The 16,132-nt window shown below is 34.0% G+C and overlaps 1 protein-coding gene across 4 annotated transcripts in view; it reads right to left on the bottom strand.

Annotated features, from left to right (window-relative positions):
• Positions 1-4,320: 4,320 nt before the first annotated feature.
• Positions 4,321-16,132, bottom strand: part of LOC120637170 — a 155,720-nt gene continuing 143,908 nt past the window's right edge. For all 4 annotated transcript variants that reach the window (XM_039908842.1, XM_039908844.1, XM_039908843.1 and 1 more), the window contains 4 exons: positions 8,726-8,859; positions 7,869-8,003; positions 6,349-7,270; positions 4,321-5,609 (listed from right to left, as the gene is read on the bottom strand). In XM_039908842.1, the coding sequence (XP_039764776.1) occupies positions 5,605-5,609; positions 6,349-7,270; positions 7,869-8,003; positions 8,726-8,859 (1,196 nt within the window). In that variant the 3' untranslated portion in view covers positions 4,321-5,604. The remainder of the gene's footprint in view (positions 5,610-6,348; positions 7,271-7,868; positions 8,004-8,725; positions 8,860-16,132) is intronic.

Here is a 16,132-nt window from a genome sequence, read left to right as displayed (position 1 = left end):
TGTACTGTGGTCACATAAGTTGAAATGTGACGGTTTTCTTTACTAATGGTGTAAAAATGTGATGCTTTTGACTTCAGCGGCTCGTGTGCGGCATACTTTCAATCTATTTTAATAAAATCGCCCTGCTTTGGCCACATGGGATTCGAAATTTTTATTCATAAGTATTCTAATAGAAAACAAACATTCTAATAAAATATAATACAATATATAATAAGAAACTCAATAGATTCAATTTCAATAACAATTTATAGTATAATATTATAATAACGAATAATATATTATAAATATAAATATTCGTTGTTTCCTCACACTTTTATTTTACCTTGTTCAATTCAACTTCACGTGTTTTACCTTTCAGCGCGATTGACGCGTTAGCGGAGTTTGTATATTTTGGATTTGAATCAACAACCGTTTATACAAATTTGACATTTAAACGTCAAGTTCAGTAAATTTTATATAATCTACATCTTATAAAGCTCAGGGCTCTCTTTGACATAAATCTTAAGTAGTAACAAGACGTATAGAGCATAGAGACCACAGTGACCATGTGTTTGTTTTAGTTTTTTAATAGCCGGTTTATTAATATAATGTGACAATCATTGACACCGATCGCCGCAGGACTCGAGAGAAAAGGAGATGAAATTTATTTTCTTACATGTAGACACGTACGTAAATAAAATATGTCATTCTATATTTTATTATTTTGGATAATGTTAAATATCTAGTTAAAATACAGTGTAAAACAGAAAATCGATTTGAACAAGTTACAGAAACCATATAGTAATAATAATTATTGAGCTTTAAAACTTTAATTTTAACAGCGAATTGACGCTTGAATATAGAAAATTTAAACATTCAAAATTCATAAAATTTTATATGAATTTGTATAAATATAAAATATTAATTTGTCTCCTTTGTACATTAATTATAGACCCGATTGAAGAGATTCAACGGTTAATGTATAAAAAAATCGATATATTTCTTTCTGGCAACCTAACCCACGTTTACGCACTAGTATACAAATATTCCATATAGGTACAAGTATTAATATACTTTTATATGGAATATTTCCCTTAAAAGATTCAAAAATAATAATTTCTGTATATGAAACACGTAGATCTGAAACTTTGTATATATACAAAGTGTACTTATGAATACATGGCGTTATTTTGCTTATTAGTTAAACTTTGTATACGGAAAACCTATGAAATGTTTGTATATAAAGTACCTTTTACATCTAAAAATTTTTGTAAAAGATTTTTTACGTTATGTGTACATTTTTGATATAACTGTTGTATATTTATTTACATATAATAATATTTTTGTGTTGATTGTAAAACATGGTATATTTTTGAGTGGTCCCTACCGCCTAAAATGCCAGCGTATAAGTATAAAATTACGAGAGTAATTCTCGAAAAAAAAAACCTTTCCAGAATCATTCCTGGGTCCGCAGAAACTAAATTGAAAAGACAAACATAATATAATCTTTTTTAATGTATGTATAAAGAAATAGCTTGAATTTTTGTCTTATCTATTTAGTTTAGTGTTTAGTGAGCTTCTGGGCCTTTATCGTAACCTCAAATTTATTTTATGCAATCTGTGGAAAAGTTAAGCATATTTTCATACAAGAAATGGACAAGTAAAAAGCGCGGTCAGATCCTATTATATTTTTTACCGCCAAAGCATTGGAAATATTTAATTTTTAATTTCTTTATTTATATAAGTTCTGAAACTGGACGTACTTTTCAAATAAGGATAAATCAGACGGAAATCCGATGGCGTCGGTATCCGCAAAATGCCTGAAACAGTTTAAAGTTCGTCATAAAAATCATTTTTCATTGTGATTAATAAAGGCTTCATGAGGAATTTCTCGTAATGAACACATTACAGCATATTTGGAAAAATCGTTGATATTTATGCAATTTTCAAAATTCATTATTCTTACGACGAATTTTCAAACTTTGAAACGAAGCGTATGTTTATGTATCATCGGCCGAAACTATTGATAACATCGAAATGGCTTACAGATTACACTACAGGTACACTAAGGTTACACATAAATGTAAATGGCACATTTAATATGTAGCATTCGATTGTATTTATAAAAAAAAAAATTACCTTCGTAATATTTAAACTAACTTATTGATAATTAACTAATAATAATAATATATAATCTTTGCTCTATTACATCAGTACTGTAGTCCTTAGGCTGAGGATACATTACATAACGATTTTCAGTGCAAACGAAAAAATATATCATCTATTAATATATTATGTAAGTTGTTTAAAACAAAATCCATTAATGTATATCCGGCTTTATTATTAGGAAAAATTCTATAAACCAAAATAAAGTTTTATTGATAACATATTTCTTGCCAAATCATATACTGAGTTTAGTTTTTAATTTTTGTATAGCGTGTACATGAAAACTGAAATATTGCTTCACAGGCTTTACTATTTACTGTCACATTATTTACTGTCTTGGAGACTTATCTCTGAAACCGAAACAGTAATAGTTTTGAGTAAAAAACTTTTTTACTGAAAAAAATCAGATACAGCCCTAAAACATCACATGCAAAATTAAAATCAAGTAACTCTTGTCACTTATTAAATCTATTAGAAGGGTACGCGTCGCGTAGCGTAGGTACTATGCGCGTGTCGGTATTTTATCTTAATAGGGCTGTCATAAGTAAGCACTTCAAATGTATTGAATGGAAAAAAGTTAGTATGGAAAAATAAAAATGGTCATTTAATATTTTTGTAGGGTGATTCCTTATGAAATATACTTATAGATCCCTCAACAGTATATATTAATTCGGTTACAAGTTATATATGCAAGGTCACAATATTATGTATGAAGTATGTAGTATATTTTTGGGCCTTGATACTTGCCATGTATGCCGTAGGTACGACACAAACTTAAATTACCATTCGTATAAACCACTTTTTTTTCCTTTAATTATTTTAAAGGTTACACAAACTTTTCAAACATCAATTCTTATTTCCGATACCTACACCAGTTTTATTCATCACACTACTGGTGCTAAAATATTAAATAAAAATAAAAATTGGTACTACCAAACTAAGAATTTCGTTTACCTAATGGATGGTAATACGATTAATTCTACAGATTTCTCGAAATATAAATATCGCCATGTAATGTCGCCTTGGTCTCACGAATAAACAATTATCTAATGTTAAAACTATAAATTTAGTTTTACTATCCACTGATATATGAACAATTTTAAATGCATATTTCAAAGTCAGCCTAGTATATGTGTACATTTAATTTATGTTACATGGAACATCATCGACACAATTATTTTGACGTTTTTACTTAAAAAAAAAAAATAAACCGATAAAATGTACTGAAAGTAATTTTTTTTTGTCATGGAAGTATAACATTTTCTGAAAGCCATGTTTTATAAAATCATTAAATTTTGGAAATCAACTCTTCAGTGGATACTAAAATTAAGATTTGTAAAACCTGTTATCTGCATCGCCATAATATATTTTATTTATATTTTTAAATTCTATTTTTCATTTGACACTACATTAACAGGTTGGACCAATTATGGACGTGTTCCTATATAAGTTTATATTATTAAAAATATTGTAAATATTCATAATATTTTATTCATAATTAAATTCTATTATGTATGACGTATACAGACAACAGGCATTCAGGTTACCTATTTAATACATTGGCGATGTTACGAACATCTTAAAAATCACTTTTTGTAGTATTTATTAGTTCATTAATTCATGATAAAAATTTAGCATGGTCAGTTTTAGAATGGACATTGCATTAAAATCTTTATTAAAATATATGTTTTCTTTAGGATTAAAGTTAGTTTGATTTTTAAGATGACCGTCTCATCTAACCTAAACAACGTAACAACATAAATACAAAGCTATCCATTATTTACATGATAATTCGAAAATAAAACCTTAAACAGTCATACACATCTCAACACCAATACGTTTTAAGTTTAAACTCACGAAAATTCATACAATTATCTTTTTTTTAGGACTCTACTACAACGTTTAACAAAGCACCAATGGAACTTTCTAGAAAGCGGAAACAATTAAAATAGCTGAACGTTAAATAATATATATGAGATTTACTATTTACTTACATGCAACAGTCTCCAAAATAATGTTCAAAGAAATGCATTTTTTTAAATCTCTGGGTCTTAGGTATAATATTCCGAGAGACCACAACACAAAATGTTTATCCAAAGATTATTCTTAGGGAATTCTTAAATGAAAATAAATAAATAAAATCAAAATAGGTTAAATTAAAAGATTTAAGAGCTGATGATAAAAATATTTAATGCTAGATTAAAAAAATATCGTTTAATTAAAACATAGCCTTTATAAATCATGATTTTAGTGTTCTTTTTGTTAACTACTCGTCTGGTTATAAAAAAAATATTAATTTCAAATTGATTTGCACTACTTCAGTTAATTAAATAATTGTATTTCATTTTATAGCGTAAAAATTTGAATCTTGTTTCGTGTCTAGGTCAATCGACATATAAGAAAAATCCGCTGGTGGTTTGCAGCGTTCGCCGTATAAATTCCTTTTATCATTTGCCCTGTAATACTGTCACATGTATGAATTGACCCACTCGTCACTACATAATGTTACGGGTGCCCGACAATCACGATTTTCTGTGGTGAACTCTTCAACTATTCATTTTGGGGTGTACCGAAATCTTCCTACCTTTTTACTATGATAATCGATAGTTCTACTTTAAGACTTGGACCCTGAAATTCCATTATAACTGTATCATAAGTTCAGACGCAAAATTTCACAGTTAATGTGAGACAGAAAAAATATTTCGGCACTTGACCACTTCTTGGAACCTTATCGGGCACCGCAACGTAAAGACAAACATATGCGGGCACACATAGAGATTATATTGGCTTAAGCACTAGGCACACGGGAGTCGGGGCGGCAGTGGATCAGGGAGAAATTTTATTTAGATTTGGTTGAAACACAATATCATCCTATTCAAGGCCGCGAGTAAATTTAATATAACACTGAATGCAATTTGTTGAAAGATCTTGTTAACTCAAAATATAAAAGGTCAAGTTAAGAGCAGAAGAGCTTCAAATTTAGCATCACAAGTTTATGTTTCGTCGCTTGTCAAACAATACCGCGCAATTGAAATAACCAAAGTTCTCAGGACGCACAAAAACACTCTAACCTTATTATGCAAAAAATTATATCGGTTATAAGCACATCCATATTGCTATAAAACCTTTATTTTAAAAATTATAGACAGATTTGTCATGCAATTACTGGCTGGATACGATAATAAGAGAGCTGTTTTATCTCCTAAGAACTATGACAATTTGATTTGTGTGGTATTGTTAGCTAAGCGATGATTTTTAGTTAAGATTTCAATGCCATTTTTTAAGTCATCCAATCGTTACTACACAGATTCATTATTGGCCATTTCTGCGCCGGAATACTCCCGCCCTGGCCCCAGTGTGTATCGTCCTCTGTACTACACTAGTGACACCTATTAATAAGTTATATCAAAACTGCTTTGAGCCCGGTACTCGCTAGAAATGCATCAGTGCGGCCGCCCCTTACACTGGAAAAAGATGCAAGACCGTTAAAATACAAGTTAGGTTACACATAGCGACGTTATAAATGAAAGTTAGATTACATGTCATATGGTAAAGGCTGGATTTAAAATGAATCAAGGTGGTATTTCAAGAAAATAAATAAAATGTAAGAAGCTGATTCTCATCTTTATAACAGTTAAATCAAATTATTGAATAGCTAAGTCAGGTCTAAGAAAATGAGTGATTTTTAAATACCTTTAATTTGTTTATAAAAAATTATGAAACTTTTAACCCAACCTTGAATTCGTAACGGTGTATGACTTAATTTACTGACTAGATAACAACGTGTAAAGAAATAAATCTTTGTATGAATTACTAAAATCGTTCTCTAGGTAGGAAGTAAGACGTATTAATAGCGAACAAGGAATTAACCTAAAGCGATATAATATCGCTGTATAAATCGAAATCACAGGTCGATCTGTCGATGCCTCTTTTAAGCGAGGCAAAGGTTTTGATCGCGCTAGCTACAAATACTTAAAATTATCAGATCTCAATCCTCGATATATTCAAAACAAAGTAAACAGTAGTCAGTTAGGGTGTCAGTGTGACAGTGGCGTGCACAATGGTTTCGACCAGGGTAAAGTAGAAAAATCCTTTTCCTATACCAGTTATATTCAAAATATATGGTAGGCACTGCTTTTGTGCACGTATGAAGTGCACGCCACTGCAGTGTGAGCTAGTAGTAGCGGTCCAAGTCGCACTCACCCTGGTCGAAGGTGCTGGGGTTGATGTAGGACAGCAGGTCCTGGTCGCTCATGCCCGTCAGGCCCTGCACCGGCGCCGCCATCTCCTGCGACACGGCCTGCGACACGGCGTGCGACACGGCCTGCGACACGGCCTGCGTCACGGCCGCCGACACGGCCTGCGACATGGCGGCCGGCTCGGCGGGCGGCGACGCGTCGGCCAGCCCGCAGCCGCCGCCGCTCTCGGTGGACAGGATGTTGGCCGTGTTGATGGCCGACGTGACCAGCGCGTTCATGGTGGAGTCGGACGTGAGGATCTCGGCCGCCGCGTTGAGGATCATGGACTTGACGGCGGCGGGCGGCGTCTTGACGGCCGACGGCATGTCGGGCAGCATGAGCAGCTCGTCGGGCGGCGGCGCGGCGGCGGGGCTGGGCAGCGGCGAGCCGGAGCCCGACAGGTGGTCCTCGGCGCGCGAGTTGACCAGCGCGTCCAGCTTGGCGGCGTCGGCGGGCAGCATGGCGGCCGTGGCCTTCATGGCGTCCTCCACCAGCGCCTCCATGTGAGCGCTCTGGCGCGCCAGGCGCTGCGAGATGTGCGCCGCCTCCATCTTGGTCATGGCGCCGAAGGGGTTGAAGCTGTCGGCCGGCGGCTCGTAGGCCAGCAGGCGCTGCGGGCTCAGCGCCTTCATGTCGGCGTCCATGGCCTTGGCCGCCATGAGGCGCATGGGGTCCAGCGGGCTCATGGGCGGCTCCGCGTACATCTGCGCCGCGGGGTCGCTGTTGAAGATGGCGGCGGTCACCGACTCCACCATCTTGTCGGTCTGCACCTGGTTCTGGATGGCCTGCAGCGTCTGCGTGAAGGACGCCAGCGGCGACGGCGACTCGCTTTGCGCCGGCGTGCCGGGCGACAGCTTCATGGCGTCGTAGCCGCCCACCAGTCCCACCTGAGGCCACCATGCAATAAATGATTGTAGTTTTGAGGATGTGGAGATAAATACAGTTATAACTGTCTTCTCTTTGGATCATCTGAATGTGGATAGTGATCTTGACTTTTTTGAAGCAGCAGTAAGGTGAGATTGACTATTCCAAAGAAACAAAGTTTCATATACTGAGTCAAATTCTTAATGAATAAATAAATAAATATACTACGACAATACACACATCGCCATCTAGCCCCAAAGTAAGCGCAGCTTGCGTTATGGGTACTAAGATAGCTGATGAATATTTTGATGAATAATATACATAAATACTTATAACACCCAGATAATGAAAACAGTCATTTCATCACACAAACATTTTCCAGTTGTGCGAATAGAACCCACGGCCTTGGATTCAGAAAGCTCCCGACGGCGACCGGATTTGGATGCCAAATTGAAATATAATGTCAGATCTATTTAAACGATTTTATCAAATGCATTTATTTAATTGTGCACACTGTTTAGACTCTGTAAAAATACCAAGAAAGCTTCTAGCATATTCTTTTTTGCGTTAAAAGGACCAAAAAATACAGCAGCATTATCAGATAAGTAAAGTTCAAATGACCTGCTGTGCATCCCTGGAGATGGCCTCCGATTTGAGTCGCAGGTCCATGACGCGGAGGTCGTCCGCCAGCGGCTTGTCTTCGCCGCAGCCCTCCGCGCCCTCGATCAGCGAGTGCTGACTCGATTCATCCGCCACCTTATCACATAATACAGTTGATTCATATCAAATTTTCATAATTCTTAATTCAGATAGAATTTTGCACTATTTTGAATTATAAAGCCTTCATTTGATCATCATTAAAGAAAAAAACTTGAGAGTGTAAACGTATTAATTTTGATGATTGTCTTCGAGAATTATTTTTCCAAAATTGCTAAGTTATGCGTTAAATAACGTCAGCAGTGTACCATCATGTTTGACCGGAACAAACACAATACTTACTTCATCTGTTAAAGCATACCAAACACACAAATTATTAAATAATCTATAAAACCTAAGCTAGATTATAAAACTCTCATCGTTTTCGATTCTTTAATCGTAAATTCTGTATAGATTTTGCTCTTATATTATGTAATTATTTGTTTACAAAAGAAATTAATAACAAACTACAAGAAATAAAAGCGGTCCAATGCCTTGTGCGACCCATCAAATACTACATTCTGCAGAAAATCTTAGCGACGTCTTTTCAATCTTCGCTATGCAAATTATTCAAACAAGTCCTAGAAACAGTTGGTTTTACGCTGCAATAATAATTTTAAGCATTGGAATACACAGTCAAAAGCTTTCGGAGAGTCAAAATTAAAAGTATATGTTCTATGTGCGTTATAACCATATTAATATTATATGGCATATTAAGTCTTTGTTTGATAAAATAGTATAGATTTTACTGAAATTGTCAGTGTAGAAGAAGAAGTACTTACCTCACTTTTAAGTCCGAGTGGCGAGTGAGGATCGGGAACGATAATGGAGGGCCGTCTGGTAGAAGTCTGTGGCGGTGGCATGAGGGTGCCCATGCCGCCCACGCCCCAGCACACGGGCAGGGTTCGCTCATCACCTGAACACACGCCAAGTTACTGGTATCCGCTATAGCAACTATGACCACCTAGCTGCGTGCCCGACTACTATATCCATTTCAATCGATACAAATCATACAAGTTATTTGTTCATTAGTTAACATTTTCATATCAATCATGAGAAGCAATTGTATAAAGAAACCTACTCATTATTTATTCCTATTTTGAAAGTACACATAAAGAATTAAAGGAACACTGCAACTGGTTTGTTCGGTTTAAATAATATTTTGAGTCTTAGTAAGGCACATTCTCTTGAACATTTGCGTTGATTTTGTTTGTTAGTTTTCATAATTGTATCCATCTTTGGTTGACCAAATTTTTTGATTGAGTTTTCAATGAAGGTCAGATTGCAATTACTTGGTATATATTACAAGTAGAAAAGTAGTAACTGAAGACGGACTTTTCCAGAACATTTAAACATCTCGCAAATGCTGTTTGCTATCTCCTTTGGTTATAGTAGTTTTTGATACACGCATGCATTTATATGAGGTATTGAACATGTTAGCATAAAACCCCGTTTAGTTTTAGTCAATTGAAATGGATGTAGGAGTAACATTTTCATATATATAATTTTTGGCACGGTAGACAACTAGCTACGTGTGGGGAGTGTGAACCTAGGTTGTATTACTGAATTATGAGTACTAAGTGCAGTGATGTAGAGTTCAAAATGCCTCGCATTTTCAAATAAATTATTTTAATAGTGTAACTGTACTGTGTCCACTTGATACGTGTTTTGTAGATGATCAAATTATGTGCCTTCCCTTAAAAATTACTTAAATTTAACTAATCTTGAAACTTCAATTCTTCTGGGTCCTGTCCCACAAAACTTAATGTGGCAAGTTAAAAAAAAAAAGTAAAAAAGGGAAACAGTATTACAAAAAAAAAAGGAAAAAGCACTTTTAAAGCAATTTTTTTTTCATGAAAATTACAAGTTACTCAAACTATTTTACAAAAAAGCGCGCTTTTCTTTCAATTACTGTTAGCTCTTAATATACAATTAATCTTAATATGGAACAGGGCCATGATGTCGTCTATTGATCGGAAGTCTTGATATATCTTTTTTATTCTAGTTATATTTCAACATATAACGCAAACTGTGGATCGGAACAAAACTAGAATCACCTAATTGCTGAAAACGAAATGTTCATTGTTGTTGGAGTGTCGGTCTGTTGAGTATGTATAACTGCGGAATGTTGTGATGGAAGTCAAGAATCGTACCCAAAATACTGGATAGACACCTGCGCTAATAAAGAAACGAATCTTAATAGGCGAAACATGCCCTCTCACTCGCACTCTATGCTTGTTTTTCTTACAAACGTCCGCACTGCATGCAAAAAAGAAGTTATCAATCAGGATAATATGATTATCTATTTACAATAAAACTTTTTTCCTAATGTCTCTAAATGCCTATTAAGGCTTAGATATATTTATTATGTTTGTATAGAAAAACGAATCGTGAGAATAAATTATAAATTAACTACATACCAAAATTAAACATTAAAAAAATCTTAAAAATTGAGAAGGCTCTATCCAAACAATGAGGTAGTTCTGTAATACGAATATTATGAACAATAAAAAAAGTTAAATCTTTTTCTCAATGAATATTTCTGTTGACCGTCCGACCTGTGACTGTCATTAAAATAACGAGACGCCGTTTTTAATTCGTTTCTCCATTCTCGCAGATTGTGTGGCAGAATTATTGTCACTCTACATTAAAATAAGTGCAATTCCATGTAAAGCAATATATAATAATGTAGTTTTTAAGTACACTAATGTAGGTAAGTATGCACGCATGTTTTTCTATTTCAATTGAATTTGGTATTTGTAAATGGGAACCTTATTGGGTGACATAAAATTTCATAAATAGTCATTGATGTTCGCGATATGATGACTTGACAGCTGACACTTGACTGTAAGATGTGTAGAATTTGACGTCACATTAATCATTTCGTGCGTTACTTTTTTAATAACACAGAAATGAAAGGCCCAGATTTCAGTTTAAGTAAAAAAAAAATGAGTGAAAAAAAACACCTGTTAGAACGTTGTTACATGGAGCGGCCGAACTTTAAAATTATTATAATTTAAATTTACTTTTTGTGTAGAGCAGTTAACATTCTGCACAAATTTGATTGAAACAGTCGCTGAAGTTTATTCGTGTCGGTGTAAAGCGTGCGAGCACGTAATATGTGTGTGTGGGTGTGTGCGCGTTGCGTGTCTGTAGTTCACACGTATGTGTGTGCGTGTGTGTTGGGTGTGGCAGTACCATAGACGCGGTTGCAGTGCGGCGGCGTCGCTGCAGCCGAGACCGAGCTCGCTAGACAGACCTAGACAGACCTAGCTTGAACAGAGGGGAAAGAAATTGTCGCATATACGCATCAGTCATTTCTTCCAAACTTACTAACAACTATACAATAAAAGTGACACAAAGTAACAAATATATTAAAGTACATTCACAACAAAGTCACCCGCATGCTACTGAAGCAAATTTCATCGCGTTAGAAGCTGATGGGTTTTTCCAGGAAAATAATATTTTACTGAATATCCGCACATATACGGAACATCTTGTATACTCGGTTTTTTTTTAATTCAGATAGGCTTATGCCAGATAGTTTATCATCCAACTAATAACAGGCCTGAGAAGGCGGCGTGCCGTGTGCCGGAATGCATTGGGGGGCCAAAACCTTGGCGAGAGTGCAGTGAATATGAATGAGTGAGATACACAGTTTTTAGTGGGTGCATTATCTCTGTTTAAAAAAAAACAAAAAAAGCTTATCCCAGATAGGTTTGAAGTTTTTATAAATATTTTTATTTGCATAATTGCGATTTAATAAAATTTAACTACTCTGAACTGTTTAACTGCAAGGACCTACTGAGTGAAATCTATATTCACAGCCTTCATTTTGTGTGATAATTATCGTTTTACTAGTTCTAGAGAAATGTGCAGTCATCTACCGGGCAAGTAAACAAGTGTAAGTGGGAAGAACTCATATCCAATAGGATGTTTTTTTTTCAATATATATTTTCTAATTTATATTGACTGAGTAATGTAGGGGAATACAACTAAGAATTTATTTCACTAATATACTAATTTATAAAATAATGTACTTATTATGGTATAGGGACAGTAACAGCTTTTAATAAATACATAAATTCCAAAAACGTAAATTACCGCAGTTACATTTATGTTCTCCTTAGAAAGCAATTATAACAACCGATGTGCTAAATATTTTTTTCCTTGGAAAAACACCCTGCAATGATATTCAAATCGTAAAATAAATTGAACAGAATTGTCATCCAATTCAACAAGTTTAGTTCTTACACCCTTTTTGATGTGAAACTAATTGAAAAATAGAGATTTCCTTTTATAAGATTTTTAAATATAATCTCTTGTCTTGTGGAGTGAATGAATGAATGAATGAATACACTTTTATTGTACACCACAGAGAAAATTTACAGAGATACAAATACAACAGCACAATAAGGTAGAACGTACAATTTGGAGTGTTTTTTTTATAAACGATATAATATGAGTTTGTATATTTGAAATATATGAAAAGTTATTTTTTACTGGTAACTTTTAAATGTTTCACATCCGCCAGGGGTCTTGACGCGACGTTAAAATTTGTTTTACGCGGGATACATATAATTTGTTCATTTACGATTTCAATCTCACAGAATCTGAGCCATTATTCTTTTTGACTTTCAAATCGTAACACATTAATAGTGTAATGTCAAACTTGTCAAAAAATGACGTCACAAAATCCATCTCAAGCGTTACGATTAGAATGTCATACAGAGTCAGGAGTATGACCAATAAATGCTCTTTTTTGCACGATTGACAATTCGTCGAAGTTTTACGAAAAATCGATTTTTATCCATAGGAATGTATAGGTTTTTTTTGCCATCCGTAAAAATTACGGGTGATAAAACAAGATTCACATTAGTGCGTTGTGTGATGCATCAGAAGGTCGAATGAAACCTACCGAGTAAAACGGAGATTGTACGTGCCATTAGCGTGGTGTAACAGAGATTATATTTGCCAGTGGCGTAGTGTACCGGAGTTTGTATATGCCAGTGGCTTAGTGTAGCGGAAGTTGTATAATATGCCATAGGCGTAATGTAACGGTAAATAATATAAAAAACCACTCAGACGCCCGCCAGTCTTATTTTTTCTAAGTTGCCTTCCTACCGTTCTGCTGATTCTGCTCACGTCTTGATTATATTTAGAGTCTAAGCAAATCTGCCCTTTTAAATAGCCTATTAGTTTGAAAAAAAAGGTATCTTTCTTCAGTGTTCATGTTCGTAGAAAAATTATGCATTTAATGAATTTATCACCAGAGAACGCTTGGTAATTTTGTGAAATTCGTAGGTATCTGTAAAATTATAATTTTTGATTGTTGCGATAAAATACACACACATTCTTTAATTATATACATAAAATGTTAAAAGAAAAGATTAAAACTGAAGACACTTAACAAAAGTTATATGAATATAATAAAATATTTGGTTAGTTATTAATAAATGTAAGGATATTATTGAAAGTGAAATAAGGTGAGATAGTAAGTTTTCGAGAAAATTATAATTGCGATCGGCTTTCTGATGCATCACGACATAACGCCTGAACATAGTCGACCCAAAACCTCCACTCAAGACTCTGTTTATTTGTTGTTAAACACAAATCAACTAATAATAAACAGTACTCAGAAGCTATACAATGTATTATCAAATTGTATAGTTTGTATTTAAAATATAATTTAATCATATTCAGTCATTTTCATATAGCATATTATAATTTGATATATTATTAAAGACAATTTGTGTAATGGTTTGATTACACAATTCACTCTCACAGTAAATTTTATTTTTCGACGACAATCTTATTAAAATTTTGAATTTTGAAAAAATATATTATTATCTTTATTTTCATCTAATTCAATGTCCGCTTGAATGCGAAATTACTTGTTAACAAAAACATTAATTGTAATAAAAACATCTCCAAGCGAATAAACAATCTAATGGCCCGTTTAATATGAGATGTTATGTTATAAAAGCAACATCATTCAAAGCTTTATAACCTATATGTTATGTTTATGTAAAGCGAACATTCAAAATAAAATCGTAATCTGTAGATATAGCTATTGTTGTCTTCAATTATTTTAAGTGTATTTCAAGCAACGTTCCGTTATATACAGGAACCTAATTATTTACACGTGAGTAGTTCTCGGGTTCTCAAAGACAATTTGGCACACAGTTGTAATAGGGTATATGCATGTATATACTTATTTTATTATTAAAGTACAAAGATAATAACATATAAGGGACATTTTTCATTGAAATTTACAACGGCAATAAAATTTGGACATTCCTGATGCCAAACATATTCTCTGACATGATTCTGATTGGCGAAAAGCCTTTCTGCACGTATTTACACATTTCATTCCAATCAGTGGTAAGCAGTTAATTTAGTTTAATTTTGTAATTATAAATTAATTAAATAGTAAATGGTTGGTTTAGAATTTATTTTCTCTCGATACAAAGATGGATAAAGGACAGAAAAAGTAATAAAATAACACGCATATTCCCTATTGTCACGTGTTATTTTAAAGTTATACTTCTTTATGCCTCTTAAATGAATCTCGCTCGACCATTTCTGGACTAAATTTTTACTCTTTGTACAACGATTTTTTTTAAAAAAATTCACGTTTGACTAAATTTTTTTATCTGTGACATTCACTAATAAATCTATCTAGATATAGGATATCACAAACAAATGATGACCAAGTTAAAGTAATAATAAATAGCAACTATTGACAATTTATGAAATGAAATAACGGAATAGGAACTATAATATATTAATCTTAAAATTAACATTATACGATATGAGATAATAGATTTAAAATAATATATTCCAACAGCATAAAATTTGAATAAATTTTAAAATGGGAAATCGTCTATATTGATTTTAGATTTAAATGAAATGCTAAAGGCAGCCATTTTGTTTCGATATAACAAAAGAAGTATAACCTCGAAAAGCGTGTACAAAAATCCACGCACCCACTTTATTTTGATACAGAAGCTACTATGTGTAGGTACTTTACATTGTTTTAGTATCCATGCAAACATTACATAACATTTATATGTTTTCATTCTGTATTATTGCACAAAATGTTCGCGCATATTATGTTTTATTCATGTTCTATTGACTTTGTGATAAACGTATCAAGGTCGGCGATATGTAAATATCTGTTTTGAAACGACAAATTATTCTTCTGAATAAGAAATTCCTCCGAATAGGTATATCGGAATATAGTTTTTTTTTTTTTTGATAAAATTAATTCTTACGCAATATATCACGGTACAACACAGTCTTACGTCTGTTCTGATGAATTATGCAATCAATTTTAGAGCAACTGTAAACTGGATGTTAATGCTATATTAAATCTTCTTTTGTCCGTCAGTTTGTTTTTACGACTGTTAATAAACGGTAAAAATATTGATTTAGACCAAAAAGTTAAAATTATTTGAAATTTTCAATAAGTACTTTCACGCGTATAAATAAAGGAAACTATCTTAAAACTTGTCCTCTTGTAATAAAATTTCAGAAATAAGTATTTTTATCAAAACGCGAAGTTGAAATGAACTGTCAAAAATATGATTACAGCACCTACAGTCCACGCAAGGTATCCTCGAATGTCGACGCGTCGTAACGAGTTAGAGTTGTGATTTAATCGTTATTACGTTATCGATAGTAGCACATAACGTCACGTCAAGGTCAGCACTGTTGCTGGGAGCGTGCGGGATTTATAATAATAATTGACGGACCGAGTTGATGGCCACCGGTATTGACGGTAAATGGAAAACTATCGCATAAACAAAGCAAGACTTCGAAGGCCTTGCAAGGTGCACGTCCTATAAAGTGCCACCCTGAAGGGTAACCTGCCTATAATGACACCGTCAACTACGCCAGTCAGACCGGAAAACAGAAATACTGTTGACGGCAGAAATAAGCATGGACATGGTACTTCAACGGACGAGCTCTGTCACAAACAGCTCTACTGCTACTACTGAGTATGGGAGGAGTCGGAAGTGGCGTAAACCCGCCAGCTCCCGATTTCACAAAGACCTTAAGAGACCTTAGACCGAAAATAATAAAGTTACTTAAAGTTACAATAATTCAAGGTCTATTATTATTTTTTTTTTTTATTAATACAATAACTCAAAACAATAACTAAAAAAAGAGCACTATTCAAATAC

Source organism: Pararge aegeria, chromosome 3, assembly GCF_905163445.1.
Source record: "Pararge aegeria chromosome 3, ilParAegt1.1, whole genome shotgun sequence".
Classification (NCBI taxonomy): domain Eukaryota; kingdom Metazoa; phylum Arthropoda; class Insecta; order Lepidoptera; family Nymphalidae; genus Pararge; species Pararge aegeria.
Note: the sequence above shows the minus strand (reverse complement) of the source record. Positions and strands in the feature narration are given on the sequence as shown.